We start from the raw sequence: 19,575 nt of genomic DNA, 5'->3' as shown, positions 1-19,575 counted from the left end.
CGGTGATCCCTGTCCTCTGATTCTCCAGCAGTGATCCCTGTCCTCTAATTCTCCAGCGGTGATCCCTGTCCTCTGATTCTCCAGCGGTGATCCCTGTCCTCTGATTTTCCAGCGGTGATCCCTGTCCTCTGATTTTCCAGCGGTGATCCCTGTCCTCTGATTCTCCAGCGGTGATCCCTGTCCTCTGATTCCCCAGCGGTGATCCCTGTCCTCTGATTCCCCAGCGGTGATCCCTGTCCTCTGATTCTCCAGCGGTGATCCCTGTCCTCTGATTCTCCAGCGGTGATCCCTGTCCTCTGATTCTCCAGCGGTGATCTCTGTCCTCTAATTCTCCAGCGGTGATCCCTGTCCTTTGATTTTTCCAGCGGTGATCCCTGTCCTCTGATTCTCCAGTAGTGATCCCTGTCCTTTGATTTTTCCAGCGGTGATCCCTGTCCTCTGATTCTCCAGCGGTAATCCCTGTCCTCTGATTCTCCAGCGGTGATGCCTGTCCTCTGATTCTCCAGCGGTGATCCCTGTCCTCTGATTCTCCAGCGGTGATCCCTGTCCTCTGATTCTCCAGCGGTGATCCCTGTCCTCTGATTCTCCAGCGGTGATCCCTTTCCTCTGATTCTCCAGCGGTGATCCCTGTCCTCTGATGTAAAGAGGAACTCAAAACTCTTAATAAGGGGCCGCCATCAGGAACTACACAGTTTCAGGCATGGGCCCCCTGGAGCAGAGAACTAGGGGGGGGGGAGGTGGGTGCTGCCACCGCTGTTGCAAAAAAAAAAAGGGGGATGTGCCATCTGGGCCCTCTTAGGCCCCGTACACACGACCGGATCTGTCCGCTGGGATTTATCCACGGATCAGTTCCAGCAGACAAATCCGGTCGTGTGTACAGTCTAGCGGACATTTTTCGGCGGACATTTGTCCAGCCGACCGTTTTCCAGCGGATAAAAATTTCTTAGCATGCTAAGAAATCTGTCCGCTGGAAACCTGTCCGTCGGACTTATCCGGTCGTCTGTACAGACTCACCGGATAAGTCCGACCGATCCCCATCCCTCGCATGCGTCGAAGTGATTCGACGCATGCGTGGAAGTATTTACCTTCCAGGGTCGCGCACGTCGCCGCGTCATCATCACGGCGACGGCGCAGCCACGTCACCGCGTATGTTTTCCGCTGGGATTTTGATCTGATGGTGTGTACAGCCATCAGGTCTAAATTCAGAGCAGAAATGTCCGATGGAAACGGTCCGGCGGATCGTTTTCATCGGATATCCGCTCGTGTGTACAGGGCCTTAGAGGTCGGGGGGGGGGGCTTTGGGTGCTGACGAACAAAAATAAATAAATAAGATTCCATCCGGGGCCCTGGGCCCTGGGGACCACCGGGCCCCTTAGAGGTCAGGGGGGGCTTTGGGTGCTGATGAAGAAGAAATTAATTTTTTTTTTTTAAAAAGGGGATGCCATCTGGGCCCCTGGGGACCACCGGGCCCCTTAGAGGTCGGGGGGGCTTTGGGTGATGATGAAAAAGAAATTGAAAAAATTGAAAAAATAAATTAAAAAAAAGGGGGATGCCATCCGGGCTTTGGTTGCTGACGAAGAAAAAAAAATACAAAAAAATTAAAACAAAAAAAAAGGGGGATGCCATACGGGCCCCTGGGGACCACCGGGCCTGTACTGCCTGTACCCCCCTGATTGAGTACCTTGGCGTGCAGTGGGTGTATCTGCATGCACAGTTGAAGTGGAGGGTGGTAGTGGGGGGGCCCTAGGTCAACTTTTGCATCCACAAGCTTCAAGCTACGCCTCTGGTCCAGTTGACTGTGACTAGCTACTACTAGATATATTGTGGAACAATTCCTGAACAACCACAAAAAAAAAAGAAATGTCTCCTCGATTCTCACACTTTATGAATTTTTCTCGGAGGGTCTGTACTTTCTTCCGGAGTGCGGAGGTCAAACAGGCGTTGGGTGAAGCTCCTTAAATCCGATCATTTCCGGCTTTCATCCCAACAGTGGAAAACCTTCCATTACAATTAATTATCAGACAACGGCGCTTTATTCTTTGCCCTCTTGAAATCCCGCACAGCGCTCCAGCTCCGGCCATGACTCATATGCCCGCTACCTAATTAATCACCTCTTAATATCATAACTCTACATGTACTCTGTATAGATAGGACAGGGAATCGATATCCGGTTGCTGCCAATCCCATTACCACTTCTAATGAAGCTGTGCTTTCTGCAGTACATTATGTCTGTCCTCCCGCGGACACTAATAGGATTGGATTTGTGGGACCGGAACTCTTCCCAATGTTTGGCCTGAAGGAGGCGACTTTGGCGTTTCCGATGTTTCGAGGACTACAAGTTCCAGCATGTCATTCCAGCCATAGCAACACCCTCAGTCCGGTCATGTGCCATTGTACATATCAATATCAATTCCATTAAAAAAGTGAAAGGGCTAGATTCAGTAAGAGTTAGGCCGGCGTATCAGTAGATACGCCGACCTAACTCGGAATCTGCGTCGACCTAAGTTTAAGTGTATTCTCAAACAGAGATGCGCTTGCGCCGTCCTATCTTAGGGTGTAATTTTTAGGCTGACCGCTAGGTGGCGCTTCCATTGCGGTCGGCGTAGAATATGTAAATCACTAGATATGCCTATTCACGAACGTACGCCCGGCCGACGCAGTACAGATGCGCCATTTATCAGGCCTAAAGTTATTCCATCAAATAGCTGGAATCGACGCCCTCAGTCGAAGTCGGAAGTGACGAAACGCGTCAGGGCGTGGCTACATCGGCGCAACACAGGAAGTCTTTCTGCGCTCCACAAGCTGACCATTGGTTACCAGCGATACCAGCGATACAAACACTCGTGCGGCCCCTGGTGCTCGTGGACGGCGGTGACAGCAGAACATTACAGGCTTGATTACTTGTTCATTTACTTTGGTTTTTCTGTACGGGCATTTTCTTAAGGGGGCTCTGTTTTCCTGGCATTGTGTGGGATATTTTTTTGGTCTTACTTCACTATTGAGTATTCTCTTTTGCCTATATGTGCCCCCATTGGAATGACCTGTGGCAGATTCTGAAAACATAAGGAGGTTGTGCCTGAGAGGATTGACATTTACAAGCCAGTCCTCTTACAGGCTGTGGTAAGCCTGCATCCCATTTGGGAATATTATTACTACTTTGGTGAATCTTTAAATAGGGTACAGGGTGCACTCACGCCTTGTTTCTTGATCACCTAGCACACCACCTTTGTTTTTATATTTAAGCTCCTACCTGGGGCTATACACTTCTTAGCGCTGTTTTATCATTTGAACCACGGTTCCATATTTATTTTGATACTTTGTTTAAATAGCTGGAATAGTAATGTTAAGTATGGCCGCCATTCCCGCGTCGAAATTTGAAAATTTTACGTCGTTTGCGTAAGTCGTCCGTGAATAGGGTTTTACTTAGTTTACGTCCACGTCAAAAAATCAATAGGACCATGCAGCGTACTTTGCCGCAATGCACACTGGGATATGTAAGCGGACGGCGCATGCGCCATTTGTAAAATACGTCAATCATGTCAGGTCAAGCCCCCATTAACATAAAACACGTCCCCTCAGCTAAATTTGAATTAGGCGCCATTACGCCCGCCCGATTTACGCTACGCTGCCGTAACTTAGCAGGCAAGTACTTTGTGAATCATGTACTTGCCTCGCTAACTTACGGCGGCGTAGTGTAAACAGAATACGCTACGCCGCTGCAAAGTTAGGACACCCTTTCTGAATCTACCCCAAAATGTACAGGGATCAGCTATAAATTTATGACCACCTGGACAGGTCCATTGAATAACATTGATTACCTTGTTACAATGGCAACCTGATTAGAGCCAGAGGCTTCAAAATAGGGTGGGCTCGGGGCGCAGAGAGTGCGCCCTGATCCCACCCAGTTGTGGGACACTAGCAAATGAATATTCGCTATTCTGCCACATTTCCGAATTTACGAATGTTCCAAGGTCCAAATTTTTTAATTTTCGAATTTTCGAATTTACAAATGTTACAATTTACGAATTTTCAAATATTCATAATTACAAATTTATGAATTTTCGAATTTTCAAACTTACGAATATTCTGAAAAAATTCATTAAATGGGTTTTCGTTGATTCGGAAACATTTGTCGAAATTTGTTAAAAACTTAAGGACCGCCTAACGCACGTACCTGTACCTATACGTCGCCTTTAAGAGCCCAGCCGTGGGTTGCCCGTCACCCGGTCCAAAGCTCCGTTACCACACCCGCGGGACCCACCGACCCGATCGCCGCCGGTGTCCCGCGATCGGGTCACAGGAGCTGAAGATTTTTTGAAGCGTGACATGTTGGGTATCAATTTACTCGGCGTAACATTATCTTTCACAATATAAAACAAAAAATTGGGCTGACTTTACTGTTAATTCAAAAAAGTATTTTTTTTCCAAAAAAAAGTGCGCTTGTAAGACCGCTGAGCAAATACGGTGCGACAAAAAGTATTGCAACGACCGCCATTTTATTCTCTAGGGTGTTAGAATTTTTTTTTATGATGTTTGGGGGTTCTAAGTAATTTTTTAGCAAAAAAAAAAATTGCTTTTAACCACTTCCGGACCGCCACATGTACATATACGTCGGCAGAATGGCACGGACTGGCACATTGGCGTACCTGTACGTCCCTGCCTAGACGTGGGTCGGGGCAGGACCCCCCCCCCCGTACATGCGGCGGTTCCCGTGGCTTCAGGAGCGATCCGGGATGAGAGCGCGGCTATTCGTTTCTAGCAGCCCCCTCGCGATCGCTCCCCGGAGCTGAAGAACGGGGATAGAGCTGTATGTAAACACGGCTTCCCCGTTCTTCACTGTGGCGGCTGTATCAATCGTGTCATCCCTTTTATAGGGAGACTCGATCGATGACGTCAGACCTACAGCCACACCCCCCTACAGTTGTAAACACACACTAGGTGAACCCTAACTCCTTCAGCGCCCCCTGTGGTTAACTCCCAAACTGCAACTGTCATTTTCACAATAAAGAATGCAATTTAAATGCATTTTTTGCTGTGAAAATGACAATGGTCCCAAAAATGTGTCAAAATTGTCAGAAGTGTCCGCCATAATGCCGCAGTCATGAAAAAAATCGCTGATCGCCGCCATTAGTAGTAAAAATAAAATATTAATAAAACTATCCCCTATTTTGTAAACGCTATAAATTTTGCGCAAACCAATCGATAAACGCTTATTGCGATTTTTTTACCAAAAATAGGTAGAAGAATACGTATCGGCCTAAACTGAGGAAAAAATAAATTTTTATATATGTTTTTGGGGGATATTTATTATAGCAAAAAGTAAAAAATATTGTTTTTTTTTTTAAATAGTCGCTCTATTTTTGTTTATAGCGCAAAAAATAAAAACCACAGAGGTGATCAAATACCACCAAAAGAAAGCTCTATTTGTGGGGAAAAAAGGGCGCCAATTTTGTTTGGGAGCCACGTCGCACGACCGCGCAATTGTCTGTTAAAGCGACGCAATGCCGAATTGTAAAAACCCCTTGGGTCATTTAGCAGCATATTGGTCCGGTCCTTAAGTGGTTAATTTGTAAACACAGCATCTGAAAAACCGGCCCGGTCCTTAAAACAGTCCTCTGGCGGGTTTAGCCGCAGCAATATCAGGGCGCAACGTAGAACACCGCGGATCAGCGCCAGCCCCCGATCATAACTGGGTCGCCGGGTGGATGAGAAGTGCCAGGACTAATGATATGTCACGGCGTCCCGTAGGGTCCGCCAAAAATCTCATCCGTCAGCCAGCAGTCAGTTTTATTACGAGATCCTCCGCACTGTAATTATATTATCTCCGCCATTATTAGCGGGCGGGCCGCTCTCCCAGCTGGAATAAAAAAGGTTATATAATGTCTATTTTTCCTGACCTATAGATTCTATAAGGGGGAGGAACCGTTCTCCCGCTCCTCCGCACCAGGGTGACTTTACAAATGGCCGGGGAGGGATTGTTAATGCAAGGTCAAAGTGTGGGCTAATGCGGCAATAAAAGCGAAATGTAATTGATTTGTTATGTTCCCGCGGCGGACGGGGCTCCGGGAGCCTTTGGCGCAGGCGAGATCAAGTAATTGATTTGTTATGTCTTGAATGGAGACTAATGCGCTGTCTATATTTAGGATCCCCATCTCAGAACGTTCTAAGAAAAGTCCTTTAATGGATGGGAGGCGACGCGCAGAATGCGAGCCGAGATGTACAATTTAGGATCTCCGCCGGTCTCGTCTTAAAGCCCCCAATTGGCTCGTCCCAAATAAACACTCGCCGGCCACTTTATTAGGTACACCTGCTCGGTAACACAAATCGCTAATCGGCCAATCACACGGCAGCAACTCAATCCATTTAGGCATCTAGACGCGGTGAAGACGATCTGCCGAAGTTCAAACCGAACATCAGAATGGGGGAGGAAGGGGATTTATAGCGGAGCTCCGCACAAAAATGGAACCTCCGCTTTTCGGAAACACTCCCCCTCTAGGGTGACCACATTTCCAAACTGCCATTCAGGGACACACCCCCTCTCTCACCTTCCCCAAAAAAAGATGAGGGGGGTGGGGGGAAATGTATTCTCGGGGGTTGATGGGGAATTTGGTGGCGGGTTATTTGTCAGGTGAATGTGCCACATGCCCACCAGATGCAGTGCCACTTGCCACCCATAGCCTGCCACCAGATGCAGTGCCGCCTGCCACCAGATGCAGTGCCGCCTGCCACCCATAGCCTGCCACCAGATGCAGTGCCGCCTGCCACCCATAGCCTGCCACCAGATGCAGTGCCGCTTGCCACCCATAGCCTGCCACCAGATGCAGTGCCGCCTGCCACCCATAGCCTGCCACCAGATGCAGTGCCGCCTGCCACCCATAGCCTGCCACCAGATGCAGTGCCGCCTGCCACCCATAGCCTGCCACCAGATGCAGTGCCGCCTGCCACCCATAGCCTGCCACCAGATGCAGTGCCGCCTGCCACCCATAGCCTGCCACCAGATGCAGTGCCGCTTGCCACCCATAGCCTGCCACCAGATGCAGTGCCGCCTGCCACCCATAGCCTGCCACCAGATGCAGTGCCGCCTGCCACCCATAGCCTGCCACCAGATGCAGTGCCGCTTGCCACCCATAGCCTGCCACCAGATGCAGTGCCGCCTGCCACCCATAGCCTGCCACCAGATGCAGTGCCGCCTGCCACCCATAGCCTGCTACCAGATGCAGTGCTGCATGTCACTCCCTCTGCATGAGCCACGTGCATTGAAGGAAATGAGTGGAGTTGCTATCTGGAGAGCAGAGGCGGCTCTTTAATTAGGCAAATTAGGCAGGGGACCTTAACGCTGCTGTGCTCAGGCAGCCTTAAGAGCCATGACTCAGGAGCGGGGCCGCCAGCGTCCCTAACAACCAGTGAATATCGGTGACACCACCCCTTGTGACATCAATGACCCAGCATGCCCTCAGTCAATGACGTCACAAGCGGGCAGGTTCACCAGGTGACATCACTGGGTGGCCCCGCCCCTTAGTTATTAAAGAGCAGGATCTGGGGTCCATCTTGTTAAAGGGGGCTTCCAGATTCCGATAAGCCCCCCTGCCCGCAGACCCCAACAGCCACCGGCCAGGGTTGTGGGGAAGAGGCTCTTGTCCTTGAATTATTTTTCCCATCCTGGGTGTGAGTGGGGACCCATGTCAAGTTTTGCCTAAGGCCTCACAAAGCCTAGAGCCGCCTCTGCTGGAGAGTAAAGATCACCCCAGTCCCTGCTGCTTTCCACTGGGTGCCGGAGAAGGAGGAGGTGCCGAGGTGGGTGGGGACAGCAGTGCTGCACTAGACGCAGGCCTCGCTCCCGGTCTCACTGTCTGAGAGTAAATTGTCACTGGTTGCAAGATTCCAGGCAGCGCCGGCCCTAGCAACCAGTTCTGGAAACATAGTTATTAGTTAGTAGGGGGTGACTGTGCCCTCTATTTCATTCCTGGACATTGTATTGTCCTAGAATGAAGGTGCCCGGGACATAAATGTCAATTGCGGGACAGTCCCGGGCAATCCGGGACACGTGGGCACCCTACTCCCCCCCCACATTTGGCAGGGGGAGGGGGATGCAGATGCCTGTCTAATACAGGTATTTGCACCCACTTCTGGGCATAGACTCGGGCGGCACAGTGGTGTAGTGAGTAGCGCTCTCGACCTAGCAGTAATCACTACTTGCGATTGGGAGCTTTCCGAAACATGTTGACCACTGTGACAGCCAATCACTGTAGACACATGATCATAAACCCCACTCCGTCTCCCGCAATTTGAAACCCCTTAAAGGGCAGAGAGCTGCCGGCGCCAAGGGATTAAGCATACACCTGTGCGAAGGCCATCAATAGAACAAGTGGATGGCCACACACAGTAGTAATGACACTTCCGAAATTCTTTATTGAAGCGAAACCACAATAAATACATCACAGCACCAGGATCCAAGGAAATTTGTTGACGCGTTTCACGCTCAAAGGGGCATATTCAGTAATGAGTCCTGAAAAGGCACCTTTGAGTGTGAAACACGTCAACATATTTTCTTGGATCCTGGTGCATACCTCCCAATTTTTCAAGATGGGAAAGAGGGATACCTATTAGCAAAAGTATGTAGGCATAGGACACACCCCTTGCCATGCCCACTTAAAGGACAATTATACAAAAAATGTATTTAAACCCACAAGTTCTTTTTTTTCTTTTACCACTAATATTCCTTAAAGGGGTTTAAACCCCTTTACGACGTGTTACACCTTGCACTGTCCGACCCCCCCTTCCCCCGGCCCCCAATTTACTTACCTGAGCCCCAAATTTCAGAGGGCGTGATCCCACGTCGCTCTCTCCACTGCTTCTCGGCTCTTCATTGGATAGATTGATAGCAGTACAGCCATTGGCTCCCACTGCTGTCAATCAAATCCAATGATGTGGCCGCCGGGGGGCGGGGCCAAGTCATACACTCGGCGGCTATGGACGCCGAATGTATGATACAGGAGGGCGCCCGCAAGGTAACCCCCTCGAGAGAGCGCTTCCCAGAGGGGGGTCACCTAATGCGCAGTGGAGGTAAGTATGATATGTTTGTTATTTAAAAAAAAATGAACCTTTAAGCATACACCTGTGCGAAGGCCATCAATAGTGGTTGGCCACACACGGTAGCAATGACACTCCAAAATTCGTTATTGAAGCAAAACCACAATAAATACATCACAGCACCAGGATCCAAGGTAACCTGTTGACGCGTTTCACGCTCAAAGGCGCTTATTCAGTAATGAGTCATGAAAAGGCCCCTTTGAGTGTGAAACACGTCAACATGTTTCCTTGGATCCTGGTGCTGCAATATATTTATTGTGGTTTTGCTTCAACCAGCCAGGCAAGCACCAGTGGCGGCTGGTGAAGTTTTAGGATGGGGGGGGGCGCCAGACAGACCCCGCCCTTCCTTTTTGACCCCATCCCACTTTTCATAAGCCCCACCCCTTATATAGGTCAGCATTACAGAAAGGTTATATAGGTCAGCATAGGGTATATAGGTCAGCATTGGGTATATAGGTCTGGGCTATATAACGGGTACAAACAACAAATAACCTACACCTATGTGATATCACTGCCATTGTCAGGAGCAGGAGAATTTATTTTGGCTTTTTCTTTGGTGGTAGGTTATGGTAGTAACAAGAAATATACAGCTAAATAAGAAAAAAAAAAACATATATATATCCCCTTCCATACAGGGCATTTTCCTCCCCTTTCCTGCCCAGACCAATTTTTAATTTTCAGCGCTGTTGCACTTTAAATGACAATTGCGTGGTCATACAACACTGTAAAAACGAAATCTTTATGTCCCCCCCCACAAATAGAGCTTTCGTTTGGTGGTATTTGATCATCTCTGCGGTTTTTATTTTTTGCGCTATAAACAAAAGAAGAGCGACAATTTTTTTAAAAAACACAATATTTTTTACTTTTTTATTTAATAAATATCACAATTTTTTTTAAAAAAAAATAATTTTTTTCCTCAGTTTAGGCCGATACGTATTCTTCTACATATTTTTGGTAAAAAAAATCGCAATAATCGTATATTGATTGGTTTGCGCAAAAGTTATAGGGCCAGATCCAGAAAGAAATACATTGGCGCAGCGTATCAGAGATACACTACGCCACCGTACCGTACCTGGCGTATATTCGAATCCTCAGCGAGTTTGCGCCGTAAGTTACGGCGGCGTAGTGTATTTCTGGCGACGGATTTGAAATTGGGCGGGTTGGGGGCGGGTTTCATTTAAATGGAAGGACATCATTTTTTTTACTTAGACGTGAGTTACGTCCATCCCTATTCACGGGCGACTTACGCAAAAAATTAAAAAAATTCAAATTTAGACGCGGGAACAATGGCCATACTTAACATGGCAAGTCTATCTATACGCCGAAAAATACCAGCTTTAACTATACGCCGGAAAAAGCCGACTAGAGACGACGTTAGAAAATGCGACGGCCGCGCGTACGTTCGTGGATCGTCGGAAATCGCTAATTTGCATACACGCCGCAAACTCCACCCAGCGGACGCCAAAGTATTGCATCTAAGATCCGAAGGCGTATGAAGCCGTACACCTGTCAGATCGAACCCTGATGCCGTCGTATCTTGGTTTGAGGATTCAAACTAAAGATACGATGCAGGAAATTTGAAAGTACGCCGGCGTATCAGTAGATACGCCGGCGTACTCGCTCTGTGGATCTGCCCCTAAGATTTTTTTACCAATAGGTGTGAAGGGGTTAAAAGACAGAAGATGCTGAAATTATTTAGGATGTGAATATTATTGTGGAGGTGATCCTGAAAATGTAACCCTGTATGTATCTGATTTTAGCCTTTTAAAATGCTGAAATATATATAAATATTGTTGTATTGTATAAATATTTTTTATCTAGTCTTGTAAAAAACATAAACATTTACTAATAAAGAACTACGCTGTGTTCTGGTTGCTCAGGGTGAAACCAAAGTGCTGAAGCTGAAGAACTTGCGTCCTCAAGACTACGCCAATTATACGTGTCAAGTGTCTGTGCGGAATGTTTGCGGAATCCCCGATAAATCCATCACTTTCCGGCTCACTAACAAGACAGGTAAGGGATAAAGAAAGAAAATTGGTAGTGCCTGCCCATCACTTCTCTCTCTGTATTTTTATTTTTCTCTGGAGAATTGTCTCCGTCCGGTGATAAGAACATTGAAGCCCCGCTCTCTCACTCTCTATTGGATAGTTCAACAGTTAGTGGCAGATTTGGATAAAAAAGATAAATAAAAATTAACAACACCAAGTTAACGATCACGAAATAGCTGTTGTTGACAGATATTGGGGAAACAAGGACAACAGACCAAAACGACACGATACTCACAAGATTAAATATATCAATAAATCAGCGAAACGCGTTACACATGACATTCAAACGTTACATAATGTATACAATGTAAAAATAATTGATACAATGTAATATATACAGTAAAAAAGATGGAGAAAAAACGCCAATATGTCCTCTGGCCTTTCACTTCTTCCCCCCCCCCCCCAGAGAGTCAAAGCCCCGCCACCATCCCACCCCCGAAAGGAGAGGGAAGAAATAAAAAAAAAAAAAATATTTTTTTAATAAAAAGGGGGGGGGGAGGAGGGTGTGATTACATATGCCTATCTTAGACATTTAATTATTTATATAAAGAGGGGGAGAGGGAATTTCATCTCACTACCTCCATACCCCTCCAACAAATCGTAAAGGAAGAAAGAAAAAAAAGGGGGGGAGTGATTATATATCCTTCCCTTATCTATATTATATTATTAAAATAAAGAGGGGGAGGTGAAATCTAATCCCACTACCCCCTAACAAACTGTGAAAAGAAAAAAAAAATATTTTTATAGCTTTTTTTTTTTTCACAGTAGGAAACTTTCACACAGTATTAATCTTTTCCATCTTGTTGTATATTTTATTGTTAAAAAAAAAAAAAAATCCCAAAAATAAATAAAAGCATACATTCTAAGGTTGGTAATAGCAACAAAAGGTTGATTGGGATTATGGCGGTGCCCAAAAACAAAGGAAAATACATAAATATTATAAAATTGAACATTTTAATACATAAAACATCAATACACATATAGGGCCAGATTCACGTACAAGAGCGCCGGTGTAACATAACCCGTTTACGATACACCGCCGCAAGTTTCCAGTTTTAGTGCCCGATCCACAAAGCACTTACCTGGAAACTTGCGGCGGTGTATCGTAAAGACGTCCGGGGCAAGGTGGGCCAATTCAAATGGGCGTGTGCCATTTAAATTAGGCGCGCTCCCGCGCCGGACCTACTGCGCATGCTCCGTTTCGCAATTCCCGTCGTGCTTTGCGCGCAGTGGCGTAATTTTTTCGAACGGCGACGCACGTAGCGTAATTCCGTATTCCCGGACGGCTTACGCAAACGACGTTTATTTTTAAATTTCGACGCGGGAACGACGGCCATACTTTATACAGCAATACGATTGCTGTGTAAAGTTAGGGCTCCTAAAACGACGACTAACTTTGCGACGGGAAACTAGAATAGCGGCGACGCAGCGAATGCGAAAATCCGTTGTGGATCGCCGTAACTCCTAATTTGCATACCCGACGCGGGTTTACGACGCGAACTCCCCCGAGCGGCGGCCGCGGTACTGCATCCTAAGATCCGACAGTGTAAAACAATTACACCTGTCGGATCTTATGGATATCTATGCGTAACTGATTCTATGAATCAGCCGCATAGATAGAAACAGAGATACGACGGCGTATCAGGAGATACGCCGTCGTATCTCTTTTGTGAATCTGGCCCATAGGGTTCAATAAAATTATTAGCAGAGCATGTTACAAATTTATTTTCCTGGTCACTGATATTCGTATACATGGAGTGGTCAATACTAGATGTCATATCCCTACGTGTTTCGCCAACAATGGCTTCTTCAGGGTAAAAAAATTATGCGGACCACCAATTTCCATACAGCTCTAATAACAATAAGATCATATATGCGGGTTAATAACTATATTTACAAATATAACAGATGAAAGTAAATATCATATATCATGGTTCAACATGTCCCAATAGATTCTAAGGATTTTTATGTTGGAATTATTTTTTGGGGTTTTGACTGTTTTTTTTTGTTTTTTACTGTCCAAAAAATTGTTAAACAAAAAAAAATGCACACATACAAAAATACAAATAATATATGCATACATACAAAAAAAAATGTACAAATACAAAAATAAAAATAAAAAATGCTCACAAAAAAGTATTTGGAGCCATTTAAAGTACATTGGATGCCTGCAAAAACACCCTAATTTTTTTTTTTTTTAAATAATTAAAAAATCTTCCTTGTTTTAATGCAATCCAGCTGACCCGTAGTTACTGCCAAAAGTGTTGCTCTGATAGAAGGCATGTAACCAGTGTTATACTGGGAATAACTGAAAATAGTACTGGAATCCTGCAGTGATACATTGTAGCAGTGTGCATGGATGGCAACATATTACTAATTCATCCTCATCCATTATCATCCACATTGTTATACAAATGATCTTCATTTTTGATATACACACTGCCCATATGATGCTTTGGCTTTAACCACATAGAGGGGGGGGGGGGGGCTCATTGACCTTCAGATTAGTTCAATGGATCCATACAGCATTCTGTGCGGAGTTTCAAGTTTGTCTACTATGATCTCTGTTTATAAAGTTTTTTTTTTTCCAGAATAGATTTTATTGAGAGTAAATAACAATACAATAGGATATACAGTACGCACATTAAGTAGGTGATGCAACAAAAAGTGACATTTGCAAAGAATATTGTAGATACAGTACAAGTATTTGAAAGTCATATTAAAACAGTTCATTTTATTTTCCCCTTAATGTGTGTCCCCTAGACTGTAGGCGCTAGTGAATATAGGGGAGGTGTACCCTCGAGGGTACACTATACACCATATCCGTCCTATTAAAGCTAGATTGGGGAGTCTAATTTTGAGGAAAGGGGGGGCAACCCCAATCATGCTGTCGCAATGTGGTAAAACCTAGGAACAGGGGTGTGAAATTTCAAAAAAGAGACCAGAAGGGACGATCCCCAACCCCGGTCACCCCTAACGGGATCTCGGCTGTGGCTCGGGGATGGGGAGTAAAGAACGAATGAGGAACATTAAAAAGAATAAAGATAAACATCTGGTCGGTAATCACGTTGAGTGTCTCCCCCCGCTTCCAGTTCCCTGAGCGATAGGGGTCCCGTACACACCTTACAATCAAAAGTAGCTTTCCCAAGGGTCACGTATCCCTTTCAAAGAATTTGTAAATGTAACACACATTTCGCAAGTTCATATAGTCGGTCGTTGCAGACAGAGGTAATAAAGGATCAGGATAGATGAGAAAGAGAGTAGAACAAGATATAGAATGTAACAGCGACCCGTTTACCTAAAAAGTTACATTCATAAAGGAGGTTTTAGAGGATATGTTAGTCAAGTCAGTGAGTCAAGATCTATTCCGTATTGGGTGTAATGGAGTTCTTATATTGAGTCCAGCCTCCCCAGATGAGTCTGAATTTTTCAGTATTGTCTCTAGCCTGGTGAATCAGTTTTTCCATCAGTTCGATTTTGTTCACCCTATCCTGCCATTCTGTCAATGTAGGCGGAAGGGGGTCTTTCCACCTTATTGGGATGCATTGAGTAGCAGCATTAATCAAGTGTATTAAGAGTGATTTTCGATACATCGATTGGGGCAGAGAGGTGTGATGGAGAAGATACTGTCCTGGGGTAAAATCTGGCGTGTAAGATGTAATTCGAGTAATATGTGAGTGTATCTCCTTCCAATAGGGCTGTAGTTTCGGGCAGCTCCACCATATATGTAGTAGAGTGCCTTCCTCTCCTCCACATCTCCAACAAGCCGGAGATACCGTTGGGTAAAATTTGTGCAATTTGCTTGGGGTCCTATACCACCTTGAGTAAATTTTGTACCTGTTCTCTTGGGCTGATACATTAATAGAACCCTTGTGTGTATGGGTCCAAATTGAGCTCCAGTCGTCATTTGATAATGATATCTGGAGGTCAGTTTCCCATTTCGCGTGGATGGTGGTCATAGCAGTGTTTTGTGGAGTGAGCCAGGAGTAAATTTCAGAAATAAGATGTCGTTGTGGAGCAGAGGATTCACAAAGCCTTTCAAAGTGTGACAGATCCCTGCACCACGAGTCTGAAGCCTGTGAGTCTAGGAGGAACTTTCTAATGTGAAAAAATTTATAGCGTGGTATGTGGAAGTCCGGGAATTTCTGAATCATAGCCGAGTGAGATAGAAGTTTACCCCCCTCAAAAAGCTGGTGCGCTCGTACCGAAGGTGCCATCCCAGATCTTCTTGGATCCCTAGTGTCAATACTCTTCGGAAAGCCGGGGTTATGGTTAAATGGGGTCATAGGACCTAGGTGAGAAGCCGTGAGCGAGCCTTCATGTGTCTTTCTAAGGTAAGTAAGAGTTGGGCCAATCAAGGGGTGGGATGTACATGACCTAGGAGTGAGTGCCTTATCTATCCAAGGGAGGTGTGAAATCCGGAAACCAACAAAGGCTTCTTCTAGTTCAACCCAGTCTTTTTCCGTTCTGTGGGCATGCCAATCTACTATTCTCGTAAGCAAGCATGCTTTGTGATATCTAGATAGGTCCGGCACTCCCAGTCCACCTTTCAGCTTGGGCATGGTCATTCTGTCCCAATTTAACCTGGCTGGACGTCCAGCCCAAAGAAATCGTCTACATGTGGTTTTGAGGGAGGCTAAAAAAAAGGCAGGGAGTTTAATGGGTATGGCTTGAAAAAGATAGAGAAGCCTGGGAAGGACGTTCATTTTCAGAATCGCCGCCCTTCCGAACCAGGATATCGTGCCTTTAGTCCATATCTCCAGATCCGACTTAATGGTTTGTAAGGCAGGTAAAAAATTCCTAGCGTACAGATCAGAGAGTTTAGTGGGCAATTTGATGCCTAAGTATGTTAGGTCATTCGGGTCCCATTTAAAGGGGAAATTGTGTTTGCAGAGGGCCACTACCTCTTGAGGAAGGGACACATTCAGTGCAGTTGACTTTCCGAAATTGATTTTAAAGTTAGAGAGTGCTTTGAATAATTTGAAGTCCTTAAGTAAATTCGGTATGGAGACCAGAGGATTCGTTAAAAATAGAAGGACGTCGTCCGCATATGCCGCCACTTTATATTGTTTCCCTTTAACGTCGACTCCCCGCACGTCCGGATTATCGCGCAGACGTCTTAGAAAGGGTTCCAGAGTTAAAATAAAGATCAGGGGTGATAAGGGACAACCCTGCCTCGTGCCGTTGTGAACCGAGAAGGCGTCCGACAGGCGACCGTTCACCCTAACCCGGGCTGTGGGTGTTGAGTATAGCGCCATAATCATTTGTAGGAAGCGCTGTGGCAAGCCAAGCCTACGAAGCGCAGCCTCCATATAGTCCCAGGCCACTCTGTCGAACGCCTTCTCGGCGTCAAGGGAAAGCAAAAATCCCCTGGTCTTTGAGGTTGTCAACCAGCGATGTATGTTTATTGCTTTCGTGGTGTTGTCCCGCGCCTCCCTTCCTGGGACAAATCCAGCTTGATCAGTGGAGATAAAATTCGGGAGGAGGGAAAGTAATCTATTGGCCAGTATTTTAGCGAAAAGTTTTAGGTCCACATTCAATAATGAAATGGGACGATAATTTGAAACTAACGTATGGTCCCTCCCAGGCTTCGGTATCAAGGTGATATGTGCTTCAAGTAAGTCTGTTCCAGTAGAAGGAGAGAAAGGAATGTTATTGAATGCCTTAACAAAATGGGGGAGTAGCAACTCAGCATGTGCTTTATAGTATCCAGTTGTTAGACCGTCCGGGCCAGGGCTCTTGCCTGGCTTCAATTGCTTCAATGCACACCTTGCCTCTTCCACCGACACTGGCTCATCTAAATGAGACAGGTCAGGGATCTGAGATGCCGGCACACCATAATCAGATAGAAAATCGTCTATAAGTCTTCCCCGATGTATAGGCGTCCCTGACCCGGCCGGAGAAGGTAAGTTATATAGCGATGAAAGAAAAGATGTAAATTGTTTGGCTATCAAGTCTGACCTATGTAGAATCTCTCCTGTGGGGGTGGTGATGGAATGAATCGTATTGGCTTCTTTTTTCTTTTGTAATGCGTGTGCTAATAACCTGCCAGACTTATTGCCGAATTCATAGTAGAGTTTATGAGTCAGGTTAAATTTGTATTGGAGTCTTTTGTGCAGTTCAGTTTGGAGGTCCTTTCTGGCTTCCAATAAAGCATCAAGGGAAACCACCGCCACAGAACGTTTATGAACAGCTTCCAATTTTTTAATTTTAGATAAAAGTTCATCAAGTCTGGCAGATCTGAGCTTGCGCCGTCTGGACATAATAGAGATGATTTTCCCCCTGAGGACGCATTTGTGAGCAGCCCAAACCGATGCCGGTGCTACTTCCTGTGTGGAGTTATTAGCAAAGTATTGTGTAATAGTCTCTGACACTTCAGTAGCCAGGTTGGGGTCAAGCAAAATGGAATCATCCATCCTCCATACTGGTCTACCCGGAGAGAATCCCCTCCAGGATAGCGTCATCGTGATAGGGTGGTGATCTGATAGCACCATAGGCTCAATTGAAGTATCAGAGAGTTTAGTCAAATCTTCCTGGGTTACAAAAAAGAAATCAATTCTCGAGTATTTGGTATGTAGGTTAGAGTAATAGGTATAATCTTTTGTTGTGGGATGGAGTGTACGCCACGTATCGTGTAAAGTCAGCAAGTCTAGTTGGGTTCTAATGGCCCTAAGAGCTTGGTAAGTCAGGCAGGAGGAGCCGTTGGATGTGTCAAGAAGTGGATTTAGGGGGACATTGAAATCCCCACCTAGGATCAGCATTCCAGATTGAAAGACCGTGAGTCTTTGAACTACGTCTCTAAAGAAGCTAACCTGTTGTGAATTAGGGGCGTAGATATTAGCAATGGTCATTGGTGAGTTATAAATCTTGCCCTTGATAAAGAGAAACCTCCCGTCTGGGTCTTGTTCGATGCTTTCAACCCGAAATGGACAGTGTTTGGATAGTAAAATGGATACCCCTCTTGATTTCGATACCCCGTTGGTGGCGTGATACACAGTTGGGAAATTGCTGCTTCGCAATGTGGGAATGCTATCTGTCCTGAAATGAGTTTCTTGTAGTAGAACAATTTGCGGCTTTTCCTTCCATAGAGAGGAAAGCAACAGGGAGCGTTTCTCCGGTGTATTGAGTCCTCTTACATTTAGAGAGTACAGTTTCAAATTCATGTTAGAGGTGTCTTGGTCAGTAGACCGGGGGTTTGTGTCAGTTCTGTCAACCATCATCTCCCTAGAGACCTGGAGTGATAAGTGGAAAGAAGTGAACGAGAGGAGGAAAGGTGAGAAAAAAGGGAGGTTACGAGCCTAGTTAAGTAAGCAAATTAGTAGGACTTGCGAAATGGAGAATTGTACACTAGTACAGTGTCCAATATTCAATTGAAATTAATAAAAAGCCGAACGGCTAAGGGTACGGTGCACCCAAATCGGGTTTACCACAACCAGTGGGTATCAGAGCTACCAGGCCCTACCGTATGGGGGTCGGCCGGACCGAGCCTGGAAGCAAAAATCAGTGAATTTAGAAAATATTAACCAACAATATTAACAATCAAGTAATACCAATGGGATTGTCCCATGTCACCCTAGGACAACCCCTAACATAAGGTAACATATGCCAGCCATGTTTAAAATCTCTGGCAATGACTATTTCCCAGGGAGTATTAATATTGCCACATAGGAAGGATAATAATCAATACACTGGTGAGTCTCGTAGTGTATAGTCAGGGGTAGCGTCCTTCCAATAAGGCAACATTCGTTCCTCCACTCCCCCCTATTATTATCGGGTTCTCCCATTTCCAGATCAGGCCAAGCATAACACATCCCCCTCTCCCAAGAGCTGGGAGACATGCTAAGATCCCCCACCAATGATCTTACTACCTCCCAGTGGTACCCAGAGATATATTGTGGTATAGTCATGGAAACCACACCACTCAATCCGTAAGCATTGCAAGTGAATAGTCTGTATCAATATCTAAACTCTCCCCTCTAAAGCATATCTAAAGCTACTCATCAAAACAAATGAGAGAGATACTTTTATAACCAAAACATATTGAATTGAAGAGAGCATATTCAGGTAGTAGAGATTCCAGCCGGAAAATTTACAAATAACCATACCTCTCAGGATAAAATTCAAGTATGTAGAATAAGAAAGTCTCATAGTGGGCTGTAAGCCCCGGTGAAGTCTCAAGAATGCTCTTAAGTCTATGTTCACAAAGTCTCCCTACGCACAGCATTTATATGGGCTAGAGAACCTATTTGTGAGCAGAATGACAGTCTTTATATTGGTAGAGCCAATTATTCCCTGTGTTTTAGACCAGGATCGTGCGTAAAGTCCAGAGATTCCTTAAATGGACACGGGTGGAGTATATGTGGGTAGGTAATAACAGGCTTACCAAGCAAAAAATAGAACAAAAAGAGAACATTTTTAGTGATAAGGCAACATTAAG

The 19,575-nt window shown here is 45.6% G+C and overlaps 1 protein-coding gene across 5 annotated transcripts in view; it reads left to right on the top strand.

The window, feature by feature from the left end:
* MDGA1 (MAM domain containing glycosylphosphatidylinositol anchor 1) overlaps window positions 1-19,575 on the top strand; it is a 424,007-nt gene that overhangs the window by 230,579 nt on the left and 173,853 nt on the right. For all 5 annotated transcript variants that reach the window (XM_040351805.1, XM_040351804.1, XM_040351807.1 and 2 more), the window contains exon 5: window positions 10,971-11,103. In XM_040351805.1, the coding sequence (XP_040207739.1) occupies window positions 10,971-11,103 (133 nt within the window). The remainder of the gene's footprint in view (window positions 1-10,970; window positions 11,104-19,575) is intronic.

The sequence above is a fragment of the Rana temporaria genome, chromosome 4 (genome assembly GCF_905171775.1).
Source record: "Rana temporaria chromosome 4, aRanTem1.1, whole genome shotgun sequence".
NCBI lineage: Eukaryota > Metazoa > Chordata > Amphibia > Anura > Ranidae > Rana > Rana temporaria.
Note: the sequence above shows the minus strand (reverse complement) of the source record. Positions and strands in the feature narration are given on the sequence as shown.